This window comes from Lathamus discolor, chromosome 1 (genome assembly GCF_037157495.1).
Source record: "Lathamus discolor isolate bLatDis1 chromosome 1, bLatDis1.hap1, whole genome shotgun sequence".
Classification (NCBI taxonomy): Eukaryota; Metazoa; Chordata; class Aves; order Psittaciformes; family Psittacidae; genus Lathamus; species Lathamus discolor.
Window position 1 is genome coordinate 121,714,983 of NC_088884.1, and position 23,334 is coordinate 121,738,316.

Consider the following 23,334-nt stretch of genomic DNA (forward strand, 5'->3'; position numbering starts at 1 on the left):
TGATTTGTCTTTAGGAAACTAGAGTTGTAGATGCCCTCACTTTCTGGGTTTCAGATGCTATTTGCTGCTTCAAGGGGTCTTTATCCAAAAAGGTGGCTTCTGGGAAACACTTGTAGGTCTTCAGGGTCCTTCACTCCGTGGAAGTCATCTGAGGATATGCAGGTCTTTTTGGAGAGTTACTTTTTCTGTGGTTCACCCAGTAATTTTGTAGAGATTTTGTGGGTATTTTCGGTGCTGGCAAAAGATACAGAATAAGAGAGCCCCAGACAAAAGTCTGGCTGGCGTGCCTGTCGGAGCTGTCTTGATTTCTGCGGATCCTCCAGCTGCTGGTTCCATCTGCTGTCTCCTGCTTTTTCTTTCACTTGTAAACACCTTAGGGCACAAGCCGTTTCTACGTGTGCGAATCCTAGGGGACCGGTATGGTGCAATACAAATCCTCAGTGCTTCAGGAATACACACAATATTCAAAATGCTCAGCAAGAGGTTTCTGTACATTTCCAACCACATCTGAAAGAAACTTCTAATTAATGAATAATCAAGGGTGGCGCAGTGTTCATTAACGCTCTGGTTAAACACATGTGGCAGCTCTGATTTGTGTACTGAGGCTTTTTCTATTGTCACTTTAATAGTTTTCTTTTTCCCAACCATCCCCAAAAGGCAGTATCTGAGTGTTTGATTGGCGATGCTTGCCTGTGCATGCTCGCTGGTGCATGCTGATCTTCTGAGTAAGAACTGAGCTGGTGGACACTGGCTCTGAATCACCAAGGGTTACTTGTTCAACAACATTTTGCTCCTGGCTCCTCCTCTTGACCTGCCAGCTGCTCCTCCCAGTGTGACTTGTCACCATCTCTCTTCCCCTTCCCAGTCTGGAATCCCATTTCTCACTCCTCCTCCCTTGTCTTTCCCAACAGCCTTTCAGCCAGATTGTTTTGTGCTCTGTCATGCCAGTGTGGGAACACACCCAGCCTCTGCCAGGCATCTCCATGGCCTGGGTACAGTCTCTTGCTGTTGTTATCTGCAATGGTGTGCCATGCTACCTTGCAACTGGGAGGCAGCTCACGCAGGCAGGCTCAGAGACTGGCTTCATCCTTATGCCATTGCCTTCATGGAAAAGTGTGGCTGTTTGGAATTTCCAGTGTAACTGAAAAGGTGTTACAATTACATAGGCGGTGCTTGTTAGATGTGCTTATGTATTGGTTTTCATACAGGAAAGGGAATGACCTTTCTTTTTCTTGGCTATCCTTACACTACACAAAGTTCTTCCACAATTAGTGGTACATTGTCTAATTATGAAACACCCTTCTAACTGGCATGGTTATATTTTGTGCAGAAAATGCCTAATCAGTTACAGAAAGATTAAAGATGGGAAAATATGACTGGAGTGTCATTGGGTTACAGATCGAATTGTGTGGTTTTGACATTTTCAGCAGCAACAAGAGCAGTAGTGTTGTTAAAAAGGTTTGCGAAAGCACACCCAGTTTTGAAGCAGCCACATGGTGGACTGATATCAGGACTTCCTCAGGCCTTGCAAACAAGCTGTCTTGCCAGTTGATGCTCTTTTTGAGATGGATGAAGATGAGAGGCAACACTGCAGCTGCAATACATGTTCTGTTTTTTTATCTACCTGCTTAGTCCTGGTAGCTTATTTTATTTAAAAATGGGGTTTCTAAATGAACAGCTTTGATAGCTGGGTGCAGCAAACTATGAATACAAGAACACAGGAACTTACTGCCAAGTTTTGCTGAAAGGCTGAGGAAAAAAAACCCAAAAAACTTATGGTTTGTTTGGGGTTTATTGGTAGCAGTATTAATGATGCTATTTATTTGATAGCAATGGCATTGTAGGTGGTGTGAAGGTGTAAGATGTAGTATAGACTTCACTCTTAGCACGTGATTTTCATGCTTCTCAAGGTTTGAGTCTAACAATTGTGCTTTGTCTGTCACTCTGGTTTTGTTTCTTTAGGGTTTTTTTGCTACAAGAAAGAATATGTTTGTTGGTACTTATGGCAGGTCTGAATTTGGTTAAAAAATGCCCTGGAGATCTCAGCCAAGTTATTGTTTCATGTTAGCTTTGTCTACATTTGAATCACGTCTCTCAAGGTCAAATTAGGGCAACTACACTGCAAAATGCATCCAAAATAACAGCCATTTGAACATTAGTACTAAGTTCTCTTTTGCATTATACAGACCTCCAACACCACTCTTTCCATTTGCCAGCCTCTCTGCTGCAGGTTGCCATCCCTGTAGTGACTGGATGCTATATATCCCCACTTATGTGAACAGTGTTTGCTTCAGTCCACAGTGTGGCATCTCAGTTTCAGCTGCAAAGACTTTGGCTTAGGATGCCAGGCTGTGGACTGGAACAGCTGAGGCACAGACACATGCTCTTCTGCCATCCCTGCTGTGGAGAGGGAGAGGTAAGGAAATCAAACGCTGGGATTAGTAACATGATACACCATGGCAGGAAAATTCACCAGGGCTCGTCTATTGGATCCTGAACACTCCTGAGAGCATAATCAAAGTCTTTTGCTTTGGTGTGGGGTTTTGAGTCCTTAAGATTGTTTGTGTTTTGTTTTGTTTTTACTTCTATTATTAGCATTAGTAGTACTAGTATTATTTCAGTTGACTGAGCTCCTTTGTGAATTTTCCTCCACTGAGCCAGGGCAGAGCTGGCCTGTTCTCCTTTGGGCTTGTGGAATGAACTGCAGGAAGATGTTAAGAGGACTAACGGAACTCTGAAGTAGATAACCTGAAGCCATATTAATTATTGATTGTGTTAGCAGTTGATGAGTTGTGCTAAATTGATCTGCGGTAAGGTATCGCGAATTAAAAGCTGCTTAAATATTTAATTCAGGCTCTTTCTATATGGCAGGAATTTGAGTGAAAGGCTACACATGAGTCATGACTGGAATCAACTTTTCAGTAAAGACAAGCTCTCAGAATAAAATGTACTGTCTAAATGTAAATCATGATTTATTACAGGAGAAGTCTCTTGCATGTAAACATCGTAATGGAGGACTGGAAAGTTTTCCAGATGAAATTCTCTAAATATAAGATGATAGATGAGGATTTTCTTGTTATTGGTTCAATTCCTGCATACTTCACTGTAATTAAACCTTCTGTATCCGAGGTAGTGCATAAGGCACTGTAGGGAGAGAGAGAGAGACTGAAAGCCTGTAGGAAGTGAAGGAGGACTATTGGCTGAAACTCTGTAAGTATGCTGCAGCATTGCAATGCTGTACAGCTGGAGCACAGCTTGACTGAAATGAATCTGTAGATGACTGGTGAGAGGAAGTAAGGGGGCTAGTTCTGACACTGGAGATATATATATGTGTATATATATCAGGCGAAAGACTTTGCTGATGATTCTGCACAGGGGCTTGTAATAGTAGGAGAGGACTCAGGGAGCCAGTGATGTGCATGTCAGCAGTATCAGTTGAAGTGCCTTTGACAGCAAGATAAGTCCCGTTGAATAAGAAGGTCAGCATAGCTCCATCTGAAGAAGAGCCACTCCTCAGCATGCTTGGGTTGTACTGCATTGTCCCACAAACTTTTTTGAAGGACTCTGTGGTCTCATTAATACAGTTTTGAAGGTTGGCACGCATTCTTGATTGGCTTAGGTGCCACAGTTTCACATAAATCCTCCCAGCCTCTCCACAGAGGAGCATCCTTAATGTAAAGCAGGCCTGGTCCTGAAGTAGAAACATGTTTTGTTTCAGCATTATAGTGCATACAGGCTAGAGTTATCTTTAGTGAGGAGACTCCTGGCTACTGCAGTTTCTTCCTTCCCTTTCGTCTCACTTCATTCCTCCATGTACCAGAGAGCACTTTGGCAGTGGAGGGCATTTCTCTTGTTTTTTCTCACCCTTCACAAAGGCTGTCCTCTGCTTAACATGCACATTTTTTTCCTTCAGAGCCATTTTCCTCTGTAGGCTTTCTGAACTGGCCAGCTGCCAAACAGTAGGGTGAGCTGCATGAAAAAGCCTTGATCATTGACAGGCTGTCTTACAATTTCTTTCTTGTATTCAAGATGCAGATGGATGTTATTAGAAAGGTTTTTATTTCAAATGTGCGCGGCTTGTCCACATGCCCGAGATTAGTGCTCAATACTCATATAATGCTTTTCATCCTCAAAAGGGGTTTAAAAGCACCAGCCCCTGAGAGGTAGGTGCGTGCGCTTTGTTATGTGCTTTGCATCAAGGAGGGACACATGTTAGTGACTTGTTCAAAGATGTGTCACACAGCAAGCATTATAAAGGAAGGAAATCTTTACACTTTCCTAATGTTCTTTTGTGATGTTTTCCTGTCTACAAAAACAAAAAAAACCCGCATAAGATTTCACCATGGCAACATGTTTTTCCATACAAAAGAAGTGATCGGTGACTTCAAAAATTAAAATGCATCTCAGGTTAAAGTGCTACTAGATGAATATGCAGCGTTTCTAAAATTTATTTGAGGCCAAACTTCCTCCTGCACTAAGCTAAAATTAATACAGTGGAACGGGAGCCTATGGGGATTATCAAAAAAGACGGAAGTTTGATGGAAGTTTTGGAGCACTTGCCTCAAACCATACTTAAAACAGGGTGAAATTATTTCAGGAGTGATGAAAAATGCCCATCTTATTTGAAAGGACAGTGCAAGATTTTTAACCCTCTGCCTTAACTGTACGGTTAATATTAAAACAGCCACAGTAACAGCAGCAGTCCCAGTATGAAATCTCTTCTATTGAAAGTTCTTGTAATATTGTATCTCATCTTTGTGAGGAGGGCTGAGACAAGCTGTAGCTGTGAAAGGCATCTTTGTGTGTTCTCACTGAGCATTTACTGGCATGACTATTCTGGCATGCTTTACCTTGCACAGACAAGCCAATGAAAGTTTCAAGTGGTGACCAGCATGCATAATCTGGCTAGGGCCAAGATCATTCTGTGAGAAGTGGTTTCTTGACTAGGTTGGCAAGTCCTTGAAGGGTGTCTAATAATCGGCATTAAGGGTCTTTGTAGCCTTGGTGAACCTCAGGGCCTGTGAAGGTAGCTGGAGGAAATTGGTTTGGAAGACAATATTCAACTTAGCCCCATAAGTGATAGTTACTAAGGATGCAAGATGGTGAGACGCTTGCCCTGAATAAACGAGCAGGGCCTGGCTGGAAGGAGACTATAAGCACAAGTATTTGCTTGATAGACCTACACCTACTTCATGCTTTCTGCATAAATAGGTTGGGAATAGCCTGTCTTGCTCAAGTCACAAGGAGGGTAAAAGCTAGATAGGCTAAAGCAAGTGTTTATTTTAGTTCTGCTCCATCTTCCCTATTTCCTCTTTTTTTTTTTCTCCTCCAGGGAGTAAATAATCACATAGTTATGTCCAGGTGAAAAAAGGACTCTGCAGCTTCTCAGGAAAAATGTTGAGAATTAGTTACTGAACTTTCAGGTGTGGCAGAGAGGACTGCATGCTCATGCTGCACAGAAGAGGGTGAAGGAGTGGACTGGTATAAACTAGTCGTGCTTCCTTAACCCCCAAAATCAGATCCTTTCTTTTTTCCAGATTAATTCTACTTGCATCTTAGCTACATTTTCCTGCTCTATAAAAGGTATCTGGCACCACAAATTACTCCGGAGAAAAGGGAAATGTGAGTTCTTTTCTGGTTTAAGAATTTAGAAACCAAAGATTTTCAAGCACTGTAGAATGGGTTCATGCCACCTGTTTACCAGTTTTTTCCAAATGCCATCACATCTCCATCCACCTACAAATCCTGTTTTTATTTCCCACAAAACTACCCTTGGAACCGTTGGGTTTGAACCTCCTGTCAAGTACAACTTGACTCCCACATGTACAGATCTTTTAAGATCTAGCCACAGTAGGAAAATACTTCCCCTCACTTCAGTGTTGGTCTCCAAGTTCAAATCAACTGAATATCTGCACTGGTATTGCTGGCTTCAAAAAAAAAAAAGTGATTTTTTTTTTTTGCAGGAAAGGCCCCTCTTTGCACTTTGAAGGTGTGTTGATGCGTGGTATTAAGCGATTGTATTTACATTGCCCAGGAGTATCAACCCACTATCTGGCTCAGAGATTTACATATATGGTGAGCGGGACCCTTACTGAAAGAGTGTTAGTGATGAGTGCGGGTAAGAATTACAGATACTTCAAATAAAACTTCAGAAAGTCTATCTGAATATATCAAAATGTCCATGCAAAAACTTAACTTCTGGAGCATTGGCATTATTTTTGGAACACAAGGGAACAAGACAAATTAATTAAAGATGAATTTTTCTCTTCTACTTCCAACTACTCCCTTCCACACAAAAGGAATCTAACTTCATACCTGAACGCAATGGTAATGCGAAGGCTCGAGGCAAAATTGTTAGCTGTTCACATCAATGGAATGAAGTTGTACAGCTCACTTCCACCTGAGAGGAAAAAGCTGGTGTGTTCCTAACAAGACACAGATGTCGCCATTGGGCAAACAGGGGCAAGATAATTTTGTTAATTGTCATGCACCCCTTTCCCAGAGGCACGGCTGAGCATATGTTAGCGAGGTCTCTTTATCTGGGGGTTTAGAGCAGTGCATCAGGTTTTCAGCTAGAGACCAAAAGGTGCATATCCATCTTCTGCCATAGCACTGCAAGAGCTCCCTGCAACCCTGACAGGGATCAGAGACAAGCAGCAGGTTCTTAGCTATTTTAAACTGGAAGGATTTTGTTGATCTCGATGAAAAACATGATTATTAATCAGCTGAGGACCTGGGCTATAACTTGAGGATATACCGAAGCAGGAGAAATGATCCACCCTAGCTCTTCTCCTGCTGAAGAATCTGCTTCCTCACGTGGATCCTATTTGCACATGAACAAGCATATGTGGGTGCCAATCCCCACCCTCCAGTTTATTTGCAGGAGGGTGCTTCTGAAGTATTTCAAGACTTCCTTATTCCAAGCACTAAACACACTAAGCTGTCTCCATTCCAGCTAGCTTGAGCTGAAAGAAGAGAAATGAAAATTAAATATGGATAACAGGAGTGTGCTTATTGTGGCAGTGTACTGGGCTCTCATCATGCCGGTCAGATGCCAGCATAAGGCTGCAGTCTTTTAAGTTGCTAATAGCACAAAAAAGGGAAATTTCTACCAAGAGCTTCCCCCTGACAAGATGCTGTAGAGTTCCTGCGTTTCAAAAATGTAAATTTTCCGAAGAGTCACTTGTTTTCCCACAAAACACTAATCTCATTCTGTACAATTCTGTACAATCTGTATAATTGCTTCTTACCTTTCAGTTTCTCTTCCTGACTTAGAAAACACATTTGCAAATACACTTGGTTGGCTACAGATCTTCACTGGCAACTTCCCTGTGGTAGTTGCTCTGCTAAGCACAGCAACAATGAGAGAGTTCATTTCTAATATTTTTTTTTGCTTAATTTGTTCTGGAAAAGTCAGCCAGACAGCAGGTTTCTGTGTTTTTCCAGCAGTGGTACAACAAGGCAGTGGTGGATGCTCTCAGCAGAAATCAGTTGTTACAAGCTAGGGAAATAGTGTTTATCACAGCTAGCTGCTGAATTGTTAAAAAGTACTGTAAGTATCTGCTTCATAAACGAAATGAGTAGCAAAATTAACACAAAAATAATGAGGGAAAAGGATAATTTGTTACTGTCTGTCTTAAATAGAGGTAACACAAGGAATACATTGTCGAAACTTCTACCACACAGTTAGTGACTTCCTAGCTGTGCAGTACTGCTTATTTTTGTCTGTTCCTTCATGCGTCTGTTTTTGGATTAGTCAAGGATTTCTTGCTTCAACTTAGTTTAATGCTTGAATTTATCATTGTGTATTTGTACAGAAGCTGAAGGTCCTAGTGGAAACAGAGATCTCTTTGTAGTTTTTTCTTTACAAATAGAAAGGAATAGAAGTCTTAATTTTCACTGCTGACGTTACTGTTGATTGTAGAGCCTGTGTGAAACAAGCTTGGTCATAACAATGTTTTGAACACAAACTATATATATGTTTTCTGTGATCTTTCTAATAGGAGTATTCTTGGGCTAGGGTTGCAGTGAGCAGTTCTGCACACACAAGGTTAAGCATATTGTCATTAAATTGTCCAGAACTAACACGGCTAATTCTATGATAAGCTTACTGGTAGCTTACTTCAGTGTTGATCTAGAATATGCTTTCTTGGGATAAGGTAAAATCAGATTTTAATGCTGTTTTATTCCAGATGCTGGTCATTTTTTTTTCTTGGAAAATGAATCGAACATAAACTGATGGAGTGTGGTATCACTGATTTGTAAGTAATAAAAATACTAACTTTTCTAGCATTTTCTGAGCTTAAGGTTGATTCTAGCCGTTTAAATTGGTACCTAGTAGTTGTCACATTATGATATAGGTGTGAATATGCTTTGCCAGGATATGTGTGCACAGCACAGAAACATTCACTTCAGTTCACACCCACACATCCCCATATGCTTTGAACAGATCTAAACGGTGACTGAAGGATGAAGAAGGCTGAACTACATAAACATTATACACAATGACTATTAATTTCAAAGCAAGGGAATAATTTATAAAGGTTGTTAGGAAGCAATGTAAATGCAAATGCTCTTCTAATAAGCACCAGTAGTATCATGTTGGAACATACCTGTGATGCAGTATATAGCGTGTTAAAGCAACTGGGAAAGAGCATGGAGGGTTTCTGCAGAAGATGGTGACAAGACTAAAGAGGTGGAAGCTGACGGGAATGTGGCATTCGGGGACTCAGTCCAAGGAACAGTTCTAGCACGAGCTGACTTAGCAGTGCAGCAAGCAGTGCCTCGTGGCTGAGCCAGGACAGGCAATATCTGGAATAATTAATCAATAATTCATTACAGAAAAATGCTACCAGCTGTAAACTTAATTTGTAGAATAATGGCCTGCGGTAATGCCAAAAGTTATAAATATAGTCATATTTTTTGAAACAGTTAGGACAGACTGAAGCCAAACACTTCAATCCTATATAATAAAGCTCACTTTAATAAAAAAAAAGAAAAAAGATCTTCTGATGGTAGGCAGTGAAAATTAGTCAAACACTATAGAATCCTAATACTGAAAATTTGGCACATTTGGAATGAAAGGTCTTAATAACAATGTTAACAACAGTCTTTTCTCTTATAAATATTTCATATCTTTGTGCTGGAATAAAATTCCTACATCCTATGTGTTTTATTTTCCTTGCAGAGCTTTACATGTTTTATTTATCATTCTGCATGATCTATTAGATAACTTCATCATCTTCTAGTGTTTTATGAAAAGCACTAATGCTGGATATTAATAATTATCTGGCTATTTATCATTACTACGTATGAGTTTAATTCTTTTAAAGATTTGGTCAGCTTTGAATAAATAATAATTCTGTCTGCCTGACTTTTAGACAATTGCCCCTTTTCATACTTCGGCACAATCACTTTATATTAAAATAATCAAAAGATTATTTTAAACAAGTCAATTACAGTTATTTTAGTAGAAGCTTGCATTTTCTTTTAGGAAATATATTGGTTTAAAAGCAAACCATCAAAATATAAACTTGGACTTTAATCTGTTCCATAATGAAAACTTCAAAGGCAGATAATAAGAATGATTTTTTTTTTTTCCTTATTTAGGATGATATTTTCTGAAATAGAATGTTAGAAATATATGTGACAGTGAATATATAGTTCACAAAACTGTGTCATGATATACTTTGGGCAGTTGAAGTCTTTCCTATGTATATTTTACCTGTATTAGATTATGCATGATTATTCGGAAAGGAGTGGCATGCATGTTTGAACCTATTTATCATTCAGAAAGTGTTGTCTATCTAAAAAAGACCTTGTTTTTAGTCTGTCTAATACTTTTGCACTGTGTAGTGGGGACCTCTCCTTGTTGGCAGCCTGCTGTAGAGTGCACCAGCATGGAAGCACTGACTTATTGCTGTGAGCTGTCCTGATAATGACAGAAGATGCTATTTGACTGTTTCTATGTCTGTGATTAATTTTCTTTTTAAACAACTCAAAATGCTGTTTGTTAGTGTCATGTGTAAGTGCACTTTACAGTGCTTTTTTATGTCTCAGAATACCTAAGAAGTCTGGTCAATATCTTTGTGCCTCTTTCCACAGAAGGAGAATCTGGAGTGGATGATTGCTGAAGCAATACATATTTTGGCCACCTTTCCTTTTGTCTGGGCACCTTTATCAGTGCAGGTGAAGGGAATACTGTGTGGGCTGTGACTTTCTCTTCAAAGACCATGTGAATACTTGGACAGTTAGCTTATTCTGGTCCCTAAGCTGCCACTGTTAGTATTAAACCAACTAGCTAAAGCTGGTTTGCATACATTTGCAGCTACAGCAGGAGTTAAATGATAAATATTCCCAAATGTGGCTATGCAAATAGTGGCAAATTCTGAACAAATGTATGAAATGCATTATAGTAGTCACAAATTATTCCTGGTTCTCTGTAAGAAAAAAAAAGAGAAAAAGCCCCACAAATTTGCTTTATGGCACAGGCTAAGTTCTCTTTTATAACCTTCTGAATGTTGTATTGCCTTACAAGTACAAAAGGACCATAAACCTATAGTAAAGGTTTCTATATTCAAGGGTTATTTTAGCATGGACTTTGTTAAGGCACTGACATCTTTCTATCCTACCCTCTGGTTCAGGGACACAATGGTAGTTATATAGTGTGCCTGTACATTAGTGATTGCTAATTGACAAATTGCCACATAACTAGAGGATATTGTGTAAAAAAAATCTAACAAAGCAAACAGACAACCCCACATGCCCTTCATCATGTTGTAAAAGATGATAAAAGCTGGAGCTACAAATGGTAATAATCCCGTCCGTGTATAAATCCCAGAAGGTGAGAGGCAGCATTCCTGGAAACGTTGTCATTGCAAAAGATAAAGAGCATAGAGGCTAAGCTTGTTCGAAGGAGATAGTCACCCCTTGCTAGTGGCCTTACTTGTACCTGAAATCATTCATCTTTGACTTAAAATTCATGAAGATTGGCTTCTGCCCAGCCCAGTGGTAATAGCTACTGCTCTCAAGGTCAGCTCTGGAGTGGTTTCCCAGGCCAGATACTGTCCACCACCAGAAGTGGTTATGAAAGTAACTTGGTTGCTGAGAGGGTGCTGGGAGAGAGCTGGGAAGCAGATGGGCAGTTTTGAGGGCTGGAGCTCAGCTGCTTCGATCTGCTTCAACTGCCATGCTGTCTCCAGAAGACAGATAAGAACAAGTATTTATCCAAAGAAAGGGGATAAAAGGACATCCATGGGTTTATATCCATACTGACTCTATCTAATTTACTAAACTCCCCAAAGAGGCAATGTTCTGTTTCCCCACCAGGGCAGACTGGCTTCTCCTGAGCAAACCAAGTGTTTAATTCTGAGTGACTGATAACTGTTGTCATGAATTAAAAGCCATGTGGTTAAGTCAAGTGCAAGACTTTCAAAGTGTGAGTATCCTTCTAAAAATGAGGGTTAGCGACTGAACAAAGAGCTTCCAGAAATGCTGAATTTGTTTCCTTGGCATTTTAGCAGCTGTTTGACCTGACCACTTCAATTTATCTCTTAAAAGAAGTGGAGATATTCAGGAAGCCAGAAACCGCATTTCTAAGGCAAAATACTTTTCTAAAATACTTTAACATGGTGTTTAGTTACAGCTATCTGAAAACGTATTATGCTGAGCTGTCATATTCTGAGTTGCAGCCTTTCCATATTGCCTAAATATCAATATTCTATGTACTGCATGTAATGTATATGCTTAACCCTTTGTTTCCTAGTATAATATGGGGTAGGAAACCCATTAATGTAACAATATGATGACCAGTGCAAATAACCCCCTCCAAATATGCATTGTAAATCAGGCTGGATAATGTAGGCTGAGGAATAACCGAAAAGCAAATGTAAAATGAATGGCAGGTCCTGGTGTATGTGTGTATTCTAAAGCATACTGATTTACTATTGAAGCTAGGAAATGGGAAGCTCAGCTAGACTAAGAGAATATGAAAGTTGCAAAATCCGTAAATTTTATTTTGTTTACTATTTTCATGAAAAATAGAGGTTTCCAGAGCTAATTTCATGTGTTCTGTAATAATTATTGTCTTTACTCTGTATGTCAATGATTATTTGCTGGGTTTTTTTTTTGTGTTTCTGTTCAGATGTAAGAACTATTCTAATTTCAGCTAGAAATAAACAGCATAAAGGACAGACTTGTATCCGCCATGGAGAATATAAACAATCAGAAGCATCTACATTATACAGTTATGATACTAAAAAGGTTTTGATGTGGCATATCCTTAAATATTACTAAGAAATTGCCGAGTGTATTTGTACAGAGTTCTCTAGCTTTCATTCACTCCCATTTCTAACAATTAACATAGCGTGCGATAGGCCTTTGACACATGTCTATAACCATCAAGATTTGTTACACTGCTCAGCATACAACTGGAGCCCCCCGAAATCCCATTGGCTGAAGTGAACCATCGCTGTGAATCGCAGGTATTGTGTTACCAGCTAGCACAATAAAAAATTAATTGGAGAGAAACACTTCACTTGATGCTGTTATAGCTAATAGCTCTGAAATGAAAGATAATTGCATATTAAAATAGAGTGGGTAGCTCTGTTTTGATGTAGAGATATGAAGATGTCAGGCAAGCTAGTCTGCAGCAGGAGGGAATGGGTGCCCTGAAGTGATTGAGGAGTGGAGCCCAGGAGAGCATTCCTTGCATTCCTGCGGCACTGCCCTATAACATATGCCCCACAAAAATCAGGGAATTTTAGCACTCTGTGTTGGTAAGCTGAGCTTTAGAAAAGCTGGCACTTCCCTATAGCTGCAAGCCTGATTAATTTGAAAGAAATTATACTCTCTGGATGATGAATGCGAGGTGTATTTAACACTGTTATTTTTTAGGGCAAAGGACAGTACATTTTCAATCTGTTAGTTAAAAAATAAAGTCCCTCATAAGGACTACTACTAAGCACCAACAAGCAAGATATAGCCAGGATGCGGAGCCCTCCCTAGTCTTTTCCCATGGTCTGCCCAGAATTATAGGTATTAGCTGCAAAAACATTTTGCTGACACATATGAGTGGGATTAGCCCAGTGAGTTGTCTTTGTTAATGAGCCATATCTACAAATTCAGTAGGTTTAGTAGATTACTGTCTGACAGCACAGCCTGAGAGCCATGTGCTTCTAAAAACATAAGATTTTGTCTCCTGAGACCAGCAGTGTGCGTTTTGTGAGGGGGGAAAAAAGGTTATCCCCGTGACTTTTCACAAATGAAATACACAAATCAAAAATTACACTACCTTAATTGTGATTAAAATGTGTAAACCCCTGCTAGTGACCGGAAATCAAACAGATTTCTTACATTTGACATTATTTACATTGTGTGATCTGTATCAGAAAAGGGTACACATTGCTTGCAAAAGCAAATACATTAGTAGTGTTACACGGCTGTTAATGACACATTTAATAATACTTCCATAACGCTTATTTGTCAAGCTGCTGTTGAGACACGCTCAGTGTGGTGGTAAACAAAGAAAATCAGCCATGTTGCAAGACCTTTATCCTTTACAAACTTCAGTTCACGTGAGAAGAATGCTTAGAGGGGACCTTTTTGCTCCCTACAACTACCTGAAAGGAGGTTATAGTGAGGTGAGTGTCAGTCTCTTCTCCCAGGTAACAAGAGATGGGACAAGAGGAAACAGCCTCAAGCTGTGCCAGCAGAGGTTTAGATTGGATATTAGGAAACATTTCTTCATCAAAAGGGTGATCAGGCATTGGAACAGGCTGCTCAGGGAAGCAGTGGAATCACCATCCCTGGAAGTGTCCACAAACCGTGTAGACGCTGCACTTAGTGACATGGTTTAGTGGTGGACTTGGCAGTGCTGGAGTAATGGTTGGATTTGATGATCTTAAAGGTCTTTTCCAACCTAGTTTACTAGATTCTATTCTATTCTAGTCCATTCTACACTCCCCAGAAAAGCGTTGAATTAAGGATTTCACACTCTTCCTTTCCTCATTTTCATCCCATATAGCAATGAGGGAGGGGACAGCCGGCTGGTGGTGATTACTTTTGAGGACAACAGGTGGCCTCCCCAGAGCACTAGATCCATCCGATCAAGTCTTTATTGTATGGGGTTTTTTTACCACGTCTTCACCAATACCCACAGGATGCATCGCCGGAGCTGTGCTGATGCGCGTCCCTCGGGGCGACGGCGACAGCAGGTCAGTCTGCTTTATTTTGGGCTTAAAAAAGACAGGGATGGCTTCGGTTTTCGGGGGGAGGATGCTGAGGCATCGCTGTCTGGGGGGGGGGGCGGGTCGCTGGGGGACGCGGCCGGCGGGGGGACCCCCGCCGGCCGCGTCCCCCAGCGACCCGCCCCCCCCGTCCAGCCCCGCCCCGTCGCCGCTCCGCCTCCCCGAGCCAGCAACTTCCCCGTTGTCGAGGCGGGCGCGGAGCCCCCCATCAGCCCGGATGGGAGGAGGAGGAGAAGGAGAAGGAGGAAGCGGCGAGAGGCAGCGACGGTGCCCGGGGGGATGCGGCGGAGCGGGCCGGCGGGGCGCGTAGAGCCGGTCACAGAGGGAGCGCCGAGCTGTTGTCGCCTCCGCCGCTGCTACCGGCGGGGCTCGGCCGCCGCCTCTTAGTCCAGGCGGCGGCGCTGCTGAGCCCGCGGAGCTTCCGCGCCGCCCCTTCGCCCAGCGCTCCGGCCGCGCAGCCCGCAGCGCCAGGCCGCGGCCGGCCCTCCCCTATCACCTCCCCGGGCGGCGGCGGCGGCGGCGGAGCCCGGGCAGGCTGCGGGAGGCAGGAGGGGCGCGATGGCGTCCTACGTGGATAACAGCTTCCGCCAGGCGGTGATGAAGAACCCGGCGGAGAGGAGCCCCCAGGTAGGCGGACCCTTCCCCCGGACCCCGCGGCACCCTCTCGCCAAGGGGGGTGCGTGTGTGTTTAAGCCCAGGAGCCCCGTGGCCCCGGGGAGCAGAGCGGCCCCGTCGCGGCTTTCACCGCCGAGCCCCCAGCGCTGAATTCCCGGGTGGCAAGCTCCCGCTTAGGGGAGGAAGGCAGTAACGCCAACAACTTTCCTTCAGCTCCCAAATTTTTCTGGGGGGGGGAAGGGAGAGAGGGAAACGCCAGCCGAGTTGATTTTTTAAGGTTTGTTCCGGTAAAAGGGAAAACGTGCCCAGACTGTGTTTTTTGGGGTGTTTTTTTGTTGCTGTTGTTTTGTTTTGTTATTACCTCGCAGAACGCTGCGGCTCTGGGTTTGAATTCAGTCCTTACTTTTACATAGCTAGCTGGAGCTGGCAGCGCTGTTTCATAATGTTGGGGCTGAGGTCAGTGGTATTCTTGGCAAGTCCTTGCTCTTCAAAGTAGGGTGAAATCCTTACACAATGGCACCAGGCAGGGATTTTTTAGATACCTGCGCTGGGCTCCTGGAGCCCCCTTTGTCGGAGGAGTGCGTGAGTCGAAGCAGTTTGTAAGTGTAATCGCGCTTTGAGGGACTAAGAAAGGTTAAATTGGGGACTGGAGTGTGTACAGAAACGTTTTGACTTAACATGACCTGAAAAACAACTAAACTGAATGAGTTCCTTCTGCTCCCGGATGGTTGCTGCAGTGGCTGCTACTGCCAACTGTCTAAAGACTAATAAGCTTTACCCTGATCCCCGCATCAAGCCGCGGTTCAATAGCTAATGATACAAGGAGTTACTTTGCTTGGAGTTGTAATGCCATCTGTCCTATTTTCTAAAGGCTTGGCCTGCCCTCTGAGCAGTGGCTCTGTTCTGGTTTTGGGGAAGAGATGGCATTACTGATTATTTTGGCAGGCGGCTGATTGGCTGGTGGCATTTTTAAATTGGGGGCAAAGAGGAAACCTTGACTTTCGGTCGGCACCCATAAGTCATTCTTTCTACTATGGATACGTCATTGTGGTAATGTTATTTTTATCCTCATGCTCATGGAATATGCGTGAGACAATAAAAACTCCCATGGAAAACTATACTGACTGCGTAGGCATTGTATTTAGTGTGTCTTTTTTACATTTCTTGCCTCTTTTCTATTTTTATTTTTTAAATTAAAAAGAAAAAAAAAAGGCAAAAGCTGCTTCTGGAATGTGTTTTCGTGGTGCTAAAGTTGTTTCTCTGTCCTTGTTTGACCCTTTCCAAATGTCTGTTTGCCTTCAGTGCTGGACCCAGCCCTTTTGTGTGTTGTGAAAGCTGAAGGAGGCCAAGTGTTCTCTCCTGGGAAGCACAGTCTCTGCAAACTTGTAGCTAGGTGCCTTGCTTTGGTAGAGCAGTAAATTCCAACCAGGGGAGCCTGCCAGCAGTGTCCGGCCTCGGGAGATGGTTATCAAAGGATGGCTGGGGGTTTGGGAGGAGTGACACTGGCAGATGCTCAGGAACCAGTTGGTCAGGTAGTGGGGCCACCAGGCTGGGCTTAGGGGATGATAATTGCCCCGTGACGTGGTCTGTGCCATGTGAACTGCTAAAAGTTTCTCCTGTCTTTGCCAGTCGGCCCTGCTCTTTAGCGGGGATAACCAAATGAGAAAGGGGGCAGAAAGAAAGAAATGACGCAGTGAAGAAACTGGCCCGAATGCAGGGATAAAGCCGGTGTGAAGGGCATGGAGCAGAGAGCTAAATCAGGAACACTAGGAGCTGCGTTAATGCTGTAAAACTTCCGAATCAGCAGACTGGAAGCCTGCTGTGGCAATCGCCACAGGAAAAGAAACCCACCCTTAAATCCACGAAGCAGAGAGTGGCCAAAATAATTTGCAAATAAGACCAGATTTGTGGGAAACATAACGTGTCGTTAGCACTGGAAATACTTGAAACCAGCGGTCAGGCGTGCCCTCCTGTTGCTGCTAGGAGAGCAGAGCTTGCAGCAGAGAACTTGGTTGGCGTTTTTGTGGATGGCTTGTGGTGGGTTGTGTGCATTCAGGAGTTTTCTGACATGCTGGTTCTCTGTTCTGGAAATTCAGTTTTACTTTACAACAGTGATGGAATTTGAAAGAAATATGCTTGTGCATATCTGCTTTCAGTCATTAAGTAAAATTAAAAAAGATGTTTATGTAGAAAGACGCAAAGACTTTGTTTATCCTTCTTCCCTTAAAGTAACTTTTTGTTGTCTCTTTCCTTGTATTTTCCTTTCCTTGCTATGCTATCTCATAAAAATGGGTCTTAATTCTGGCTTTTGAGAAGTCATGAGATCTCTTTAAAGTTGAGAGAGTCAACTTTAAAGTTGGAAAGAGAAAATATATTTATCATATTCATGTCAGTACAGGAGATAACAAGAGAAGTATGTTAGTAGTGTATTTGCTGGTTACTTGTGTTAACAGAGTCATTGTGGCTCAGCTTCTCCCAAATCACAAGGAGGTGAATATGCATTTAACATTACTATTCACCCTGGATTGTCATGGTGCAAATTTGGCAAAATGACTTCTCTGCAGGCTCAAGATGAGGAGTGACAGTATGACAGCAAGCCGGTATTTGTATGTACAGCTTTGAGGAGCGCCAGATCTGATGCTCATTGTCAAAGAAAGCAAACTTAGCTTTGCATCAATTTCGGCAGTGCAAGAGCCTCTCAGTGATTTTGGGCTGGACTGCTTTTTATGTGTTGGGGGGGGGGGTGGGTGGGAGGTAAACAGCATGTTCTGCAGTTGCCTTGGAATATCTTCAGCTCCGTATCTCTTTGGTGTGTGCTGGTTTGCAGAGTTTTTCTGAGTTCTGTGAATTACAGCTCAACATTGCACCGACTAAAGAAGCTCAAAAATAAAGAAGAATATGGCCTGTACTTTAACATGCCTGTTGTGTAAGAGAGCTCTGCTCTTTAATTGCTTTATTAAACTATTCATTTTCTCTTTGAAGACATGAACTAGGAAGTTAATTTAACTACTTTGGGGAATCTAACTTCTATATGTTCATAAATTACAAATGGTTTTATGCCCTTAAGCTGTGACTAATAGCATTGTATTTTTTTTTTCTCCAAACATCATTTTATATGAACTATTACAGCTTTAAGTCTTTTCAAAACAAATTCTTATTGGTGTCATAGGCCATTTTAGAAAGCGAGCAGTTTTATACTGGTGTAGCTTAATCTGAGAGGAAAAAGAAAGTAGGGCTGCTTTTGTTTTCAAACAAGAGAAACTGAGCCATAATCTCTTTCTTTATCCTAACAACTCATTTGCATGGCATGGTATGTGAATAACTAGTTACCTCAGAAACTCCGCATACTGGCTCACTGTTTTCATGCCACGTAGTGACGTCTGCAGGAAGAAATTTTTTTAATGTATGCTTTATATGTGTTATGTGCCTAAGGTTTTCTTCTGGAAACTGCTGGTGTGGTGTGCGTCAAGGCAGTTCAGTTCGGTAGTAATGAGTAGCAGAGAGGCGACAGCATCGGACCACATCTTAAGGGGAGAAATGTACAGTAGCCCTTAGTTTGATACTAATGCGTCATTTAATGTCAGAACACATCTAAACAGGATGCTGCTGTTGAGCAGATATTCCCTTCTCAAGCACTTGAGAGGAACAATAGTTTAATTATAGGATGTACCTATGCTTTTTCCAAATAAACTTTCAGCTTGTTCCCCAGTTGTGTTATTTTTATACTTGTAACCACTGATGGCGTGGTTGTTTTCAGTCTTCAGATAAGCCAGAAATTAACATTTCCTTCTTGCTATAGTGATCTCTTAGCAAATGAATACCAGGCTGTCTATTTTCATGGGATCATAGAAAATCAGCATTTTTCGTGCGTAAAGATTTATACTTAGTCTTTAAATTCAGGCTTATTGTGTGTTTGTATCAAATAAACCAGAAGACTACAATTATTTTTCAAAAGAGCTCATTTGTGATTTCTTTCATTTAGAAAACAAATACATACTGGAGCTTGGGTTTTGCTTTCAGATTTTCCTCACTGTTGGCGTGCTACCACGTTACCATCTTTTTGATACTAGTATTTAAAGAGGAAGTTAACACCTGCTATGGTGCTTCTAACAGCAGTATAATGCTGAGAAGTGTTTCTGTTGCTAAATTCTCCTGCTGGTTCTCCATAGCCCTGAAAAGTGAAGGACTGTGACAGCTGATGCCTGGTATTTGGCTGTGTTACATGGTTATAATGGTCTTTCCATCGTGCATCTCAGGGCTTTGTAATGTGGTTATTCAGGAGTAGCTTTAGTTTGTGAGGTTTGATGTTCTGTTTGTTGGGGGAAAGCCTATTTGGCCAATGAAATGAGATTCCAAGCTGCATTTCCCATGGTGGTGGTCAGGCTTTCTGCTGTAAGTAATTCTGAGTGGGCGCATGAGCCTGTAAAGGTTTTGTGTTGGCATTGTGAGCATGGTTAGTAACACAGCTTAATGAAGAAAGGCTGTTGCAAGTTCTTGGTTCAGACAGTTTTCTCCTGCTTGGCAGTTGGCTTGAAGTAAAGTGCTGCCATGAAGTTAGCTGTAAGGATAGTCAGTCTGAGCAAAAGTAGCCACCCAGATGCTTTGGGGCTTTGGAAACTTGTTCAGAATAGTTAACATCCCCAGAATGTGTCTGATGAACTGTTAAGTTGTGTCTTTTGAGGTCTCTTGAGCTGTAAATGAGGAGATGCAACAGAACTAGTTCTAATAGACACATACATGTAAACGTTTGGCTGTAGGGGTTGATTTTTCTTGTTTTTTGGCACTTAACTGGGAGCATAAAAAATGAGAGTAACTATTTGGAAAAGGTGAGACCTTTATCTGACAAAGCAAGTAATTTATTTGTTTAGAACAAAAATAATATTGGAGAATGTATTTTTGAAGTAAGTATGCTTTTTTTTTTTTCTCTTATTGTTTTTCCTCAAGCTGGTATTACTATGCAGCATAATTCCATGCGCAGCAAACTTAATTGTATGAACATATCTTTTTGTGGTTGATAAGTAAAACCAAAACCCCTTGAGTAGCTCAGATTTTCTTGCAATGTCTTTAATCTTACTCTGTTGAAACAGCCCTGGAATGTCAGATTCTGAACTTCCACCATCAATATTCATGTTCTTCCCAAAACTAAGGGCATGTACTGCAACGGGCTGCTCAGGATTCTGTTTGTCTTGAAAGAAACTATGTTTATTTCCCAGTCTTTCTGTTGGAGGGTGCGTTTTCCCATAGCTGTTCGTATCTTTGTCGCCAAGAGCTTTGAGAATGGAAAGAACATTGAATTTTTTTTCTGCAGTAGCTCTCCCCTGTGATAGAGCTAATACTTTCTGCACTGTTAGTAATATGAGTTTCACCAACACTTGCAAAGACCTTGGTGTGATCAGAAAGCCTTCACCTATAGAGTAGAAATAGCTGATTTGAAACCTTGCCTTTAACACTTGCCTGCTTTCTCATAATGTCAGAACATTGCAGCTTGGCTAGCTGTATGTATCTGAGACAATTTGAAACTAGGTAACTTGGAAAGTGAGGGTTTAGCACTGATAAGCTCTGTGTAATTTCCTACTTGATTAATTATCTGTTTGGTAGAGTTTGCTTTTGATTTCTGCTTTGCTGTGGCTGCAGAAGTGTTTGCACTAGGTTCAGGGTGGGTAAGTTCCTGTGAGCTGTGAGCATGCTTTTGACAGCCTTGTGGACGTATGCTTTTGCACCTGAAAGCTGGGAGCATAACGATACTGCCTTGCTTTGCATGGCAATCTTGCCTAGGAAAGTTGCTGAAGGGAGCAATGCTGAGCCTGAAGTCCAGGGATCTTCTGCTCAGACCAAGCTTTTGGTTTTTGTCTACTTGCCTCTTAATGTGCTGTTCTGATGTAAGAGTGTGTGCCTGTTACCCTCAGTGGTGCAGAAGGGACATTACCATTCCACTGTCCCCGTGCAGTCCTCTGAGCCAGGGGGTAGCCAGTGGTGCTGCGGAGGGGTCAAAAGTAGAAGAGGGTTATTGCAAGACAAAACTGATTGCAGTGGCTAGGCTTTTGCTTACACTAATGCCAGTAATAAGCAAAATAATCTGTTGAACTTCTGGTATGAAAAAGATTGACAGTTTGTTCTTGTCTCGAGTATGAAAGTGTAGACCAGCAAATGTAAGTGACACACAAGCATTTTCCCAAAGTCATGTTTTTCTTTAGTAGGAGGATGCAGTGTTCCATATATTTTCAGGTTATTAATAGAAAACATTTTGTACCTGAAAAAAAAATTAAATATAATATCTGAAGATGCTTCATATATGTCATGCTTGTTACCATACAGGTTAACAAAGGTTTTGTGAAAAGTTATTGTTTCTTGAATTCTATTATTTTTTATGTATGCTTTAAAGTCCTTAAAAGCCTGCATGCTTAAGCATTTTATTGAGTCGTAGCTACTAATTCACTCTGATGAATTGCTGATCCGAGTTTGGTAACTTTTTTTTCCCCTAAATCAGAATGTGCTACTTAATCTGTTGGCATGTTTCAAGAATAACCATATGTATACTGAACAGTCATTGTAAGAACTTTGACTTCCTCATTGAGGGTTTTTTTGTATCCTCATGAGAAAATATATTTTGGCTTGTGTTTTGGGAACTTTCCCACAGTAGGAGATCTAATTTTTGCGAGGTATTGTTTGGGAATTGAAAAGGAGCGCTGGCAGAAAGATAGCTCTACAAAGATTCTTTGTGAAGGGCAGCTGAGCCTGTGCGCCTTGTTCGCTGCAGCCAGTGTTGCAGATTTAATTTGCTGGATATATTTTGCTTGAAGGGGTACATTTGAATAACTCTGGAAATGGAAGTGGTGCTCTGCTTCCCTTTTTCTGAAGTTGGTGAAGTTGACCACTTTTCTTGAAAAGGGAGAGAGAGGAGCCCTACTGCAGTGCTTTTCTTGCATCTTTGGTTTGGAGTTAAAATTAGCTATTTGTTCTCTCTGCGTATATCTGGTATGCCCATATATCTGTAGATGTATTTCTTTGTGTACCTCTGTCTTGTCTGACCTGAGTAAAAGTGAATTGATATTTGATTTTGAGCAGTTCTAAGGAATTCTGTCCAGCAATAGTGAGCAGCATATATATTGTTACCTGATCAAAACACTGAAGGAATAAGATAATGTTAAAACATGTAAAAGTTCCTAGGGAAACAAAAAAAAAGAGGCACGAGCTTACTTTTCAGCACTGATAAAAATTGAAGGAATTTTCTTGTATTACTATTTCTATGGATAGCAAGGTTTCTCCATTTTTCTCTTATTTGTATGTACTCTGATAAACACAAGCCACACTATGAAATTGTATCTGGTATCAGTGTAAATTGCCTGGGAAAGGGTGTTAAGTTTCATGGAAGACAGGTTGGTCAAGCATGCCTGTTTTGACTGTCTTTATCAGGCTGTTCGTTTCTGTTTGCTAGCTTTTTGTGTGTCTTAAAGTGAAAATAAACTTGGCTTAATAAATAAAAACATTTATTTCAGTTACTCAGGGTTTCCAAAAGGAAAGATGGATCATGTTCCCTGTGGGATGGTGCTTTAAGATTTTTGGTTCCGTTAGTTTTGTTTTTTTTTGTTGTTTTGGTGGGGTTTTTTTTGTTTTTTTTTTTGTTTTTTTTTTTTTTAGTTTGTATTAGCAGTTCTGTATTTTGGAGGACACTTTCGTCCCACATCTTTATTTTACTTTTTCTATAACTCGGGGAAAAATATTGGAGCAGTCTTCCATTTGAAGTTAGCCATTCAGACTGCTTGTCCTGTTAACCAAAACTTAGAGGGGTGAGATAGGATGTTATGCTAATGTGATTTGTAAGCTGGGATGGGAAAACAAGGCTGTACCACCAATATAGTTGGTGTACCACCAATATAGTTTCTCTTGAGATTTGATCTGCTGAAACTGAAGGCTGAATCTTTTGTGGTACATTGTATTTTTCTGGCAGCAAAGCTCGTTTAAGAGCTTTGTTTCCTATGCTGATGTTCTCTGCTGCCTCATTGTGCCGATCCAACTGTTTGTGAGGCTACAATGTAAACAGGATAAGTGATACAATCTTGTTAGCTGAACAAAAGTAAAGTGACTTATTTTCAAGAGGTAGTGTGTGAGGGTTCTTTCTTTCTAAAAATCAAAGTGAGTCAATCTGGTTTAGATGATGACTCCAAATGTCAGCGTCAGTACAGCTGAAGGTGTGAAGACTTGTGCTACAAGATTGAGAATGCTTATGATTGTGTGTAGGAACCTTTGGAACAGCTTAACCTCCCCCAGAGAGTATATGGTGCTCCATTTTCAGACGCTATCTTGAAGTATAAAAAAAAAAACCATAGAGAGGTTTTTTTTCCTCAATGCATTTCCTAAAATGAGGATTCTTGAGAGAGGAGTCTTCCATTTTTGTTTGTTTTGAGAATTAACATCAAAGGAAAACTTTGTAATAAGTATCTAGCTCTAAGTGTTTTTTCTCCATTATAATACA

General features: G+C 41.3%; 1 protein-coding gene and 1 long non-coding RNA gene across 8 annotated transcripts in view; both read left to right on the forward strand.

Annotated features, from left to right (window-relative positions):
• LOC136021476 (uncharacterized) overlaps window positions 1-8,261 on the forward strand; it is a 38,390-nt gene extending 30,129 nt beyond the window's left edge. Inside the window, exon 8 of the long non-coding RNA XR_010615786.1 lies at window positions 8,193-8,261. This is a non-coding gene — a long non-coding RNA (uncharacterized LOC136021476). The remainder of the gene's footprint in view (window positions 1-8,192) is intronic.
• A 6,140-nt stretch (window positions 8,262-14,401) lies between these two features.
• RAPGEF2 (Rap guanine nucleotide exchange factor 2) overlaps window positions 14,402-23,334 on the forward strand; it is a 193,083-nt gene continuing 184,150 nt past the window's right edge. For 4 of the 7 annotated variants that reach the window (XM_065693501.1, XM_065693493.1, XM_065693508.1 and 1 more), the window contains exon 1: window positions 14,407-14,873. In XM_065693501.1, coding sequence (XP_065549573.1) covers window positions 14,805-14,873 — 69 coding nt within the window. In that variant the 5' untranslated portion in view covers window positions 14,407-14,804. Of the gene's footprint in view, window positions 14,874-23,334 lie in introns of all 7 variants that reach the window. The other 3 variants (XM_065693582.1, XM_065693572.1, XM_065693517.1) reach the window with 3 other exon arrangements.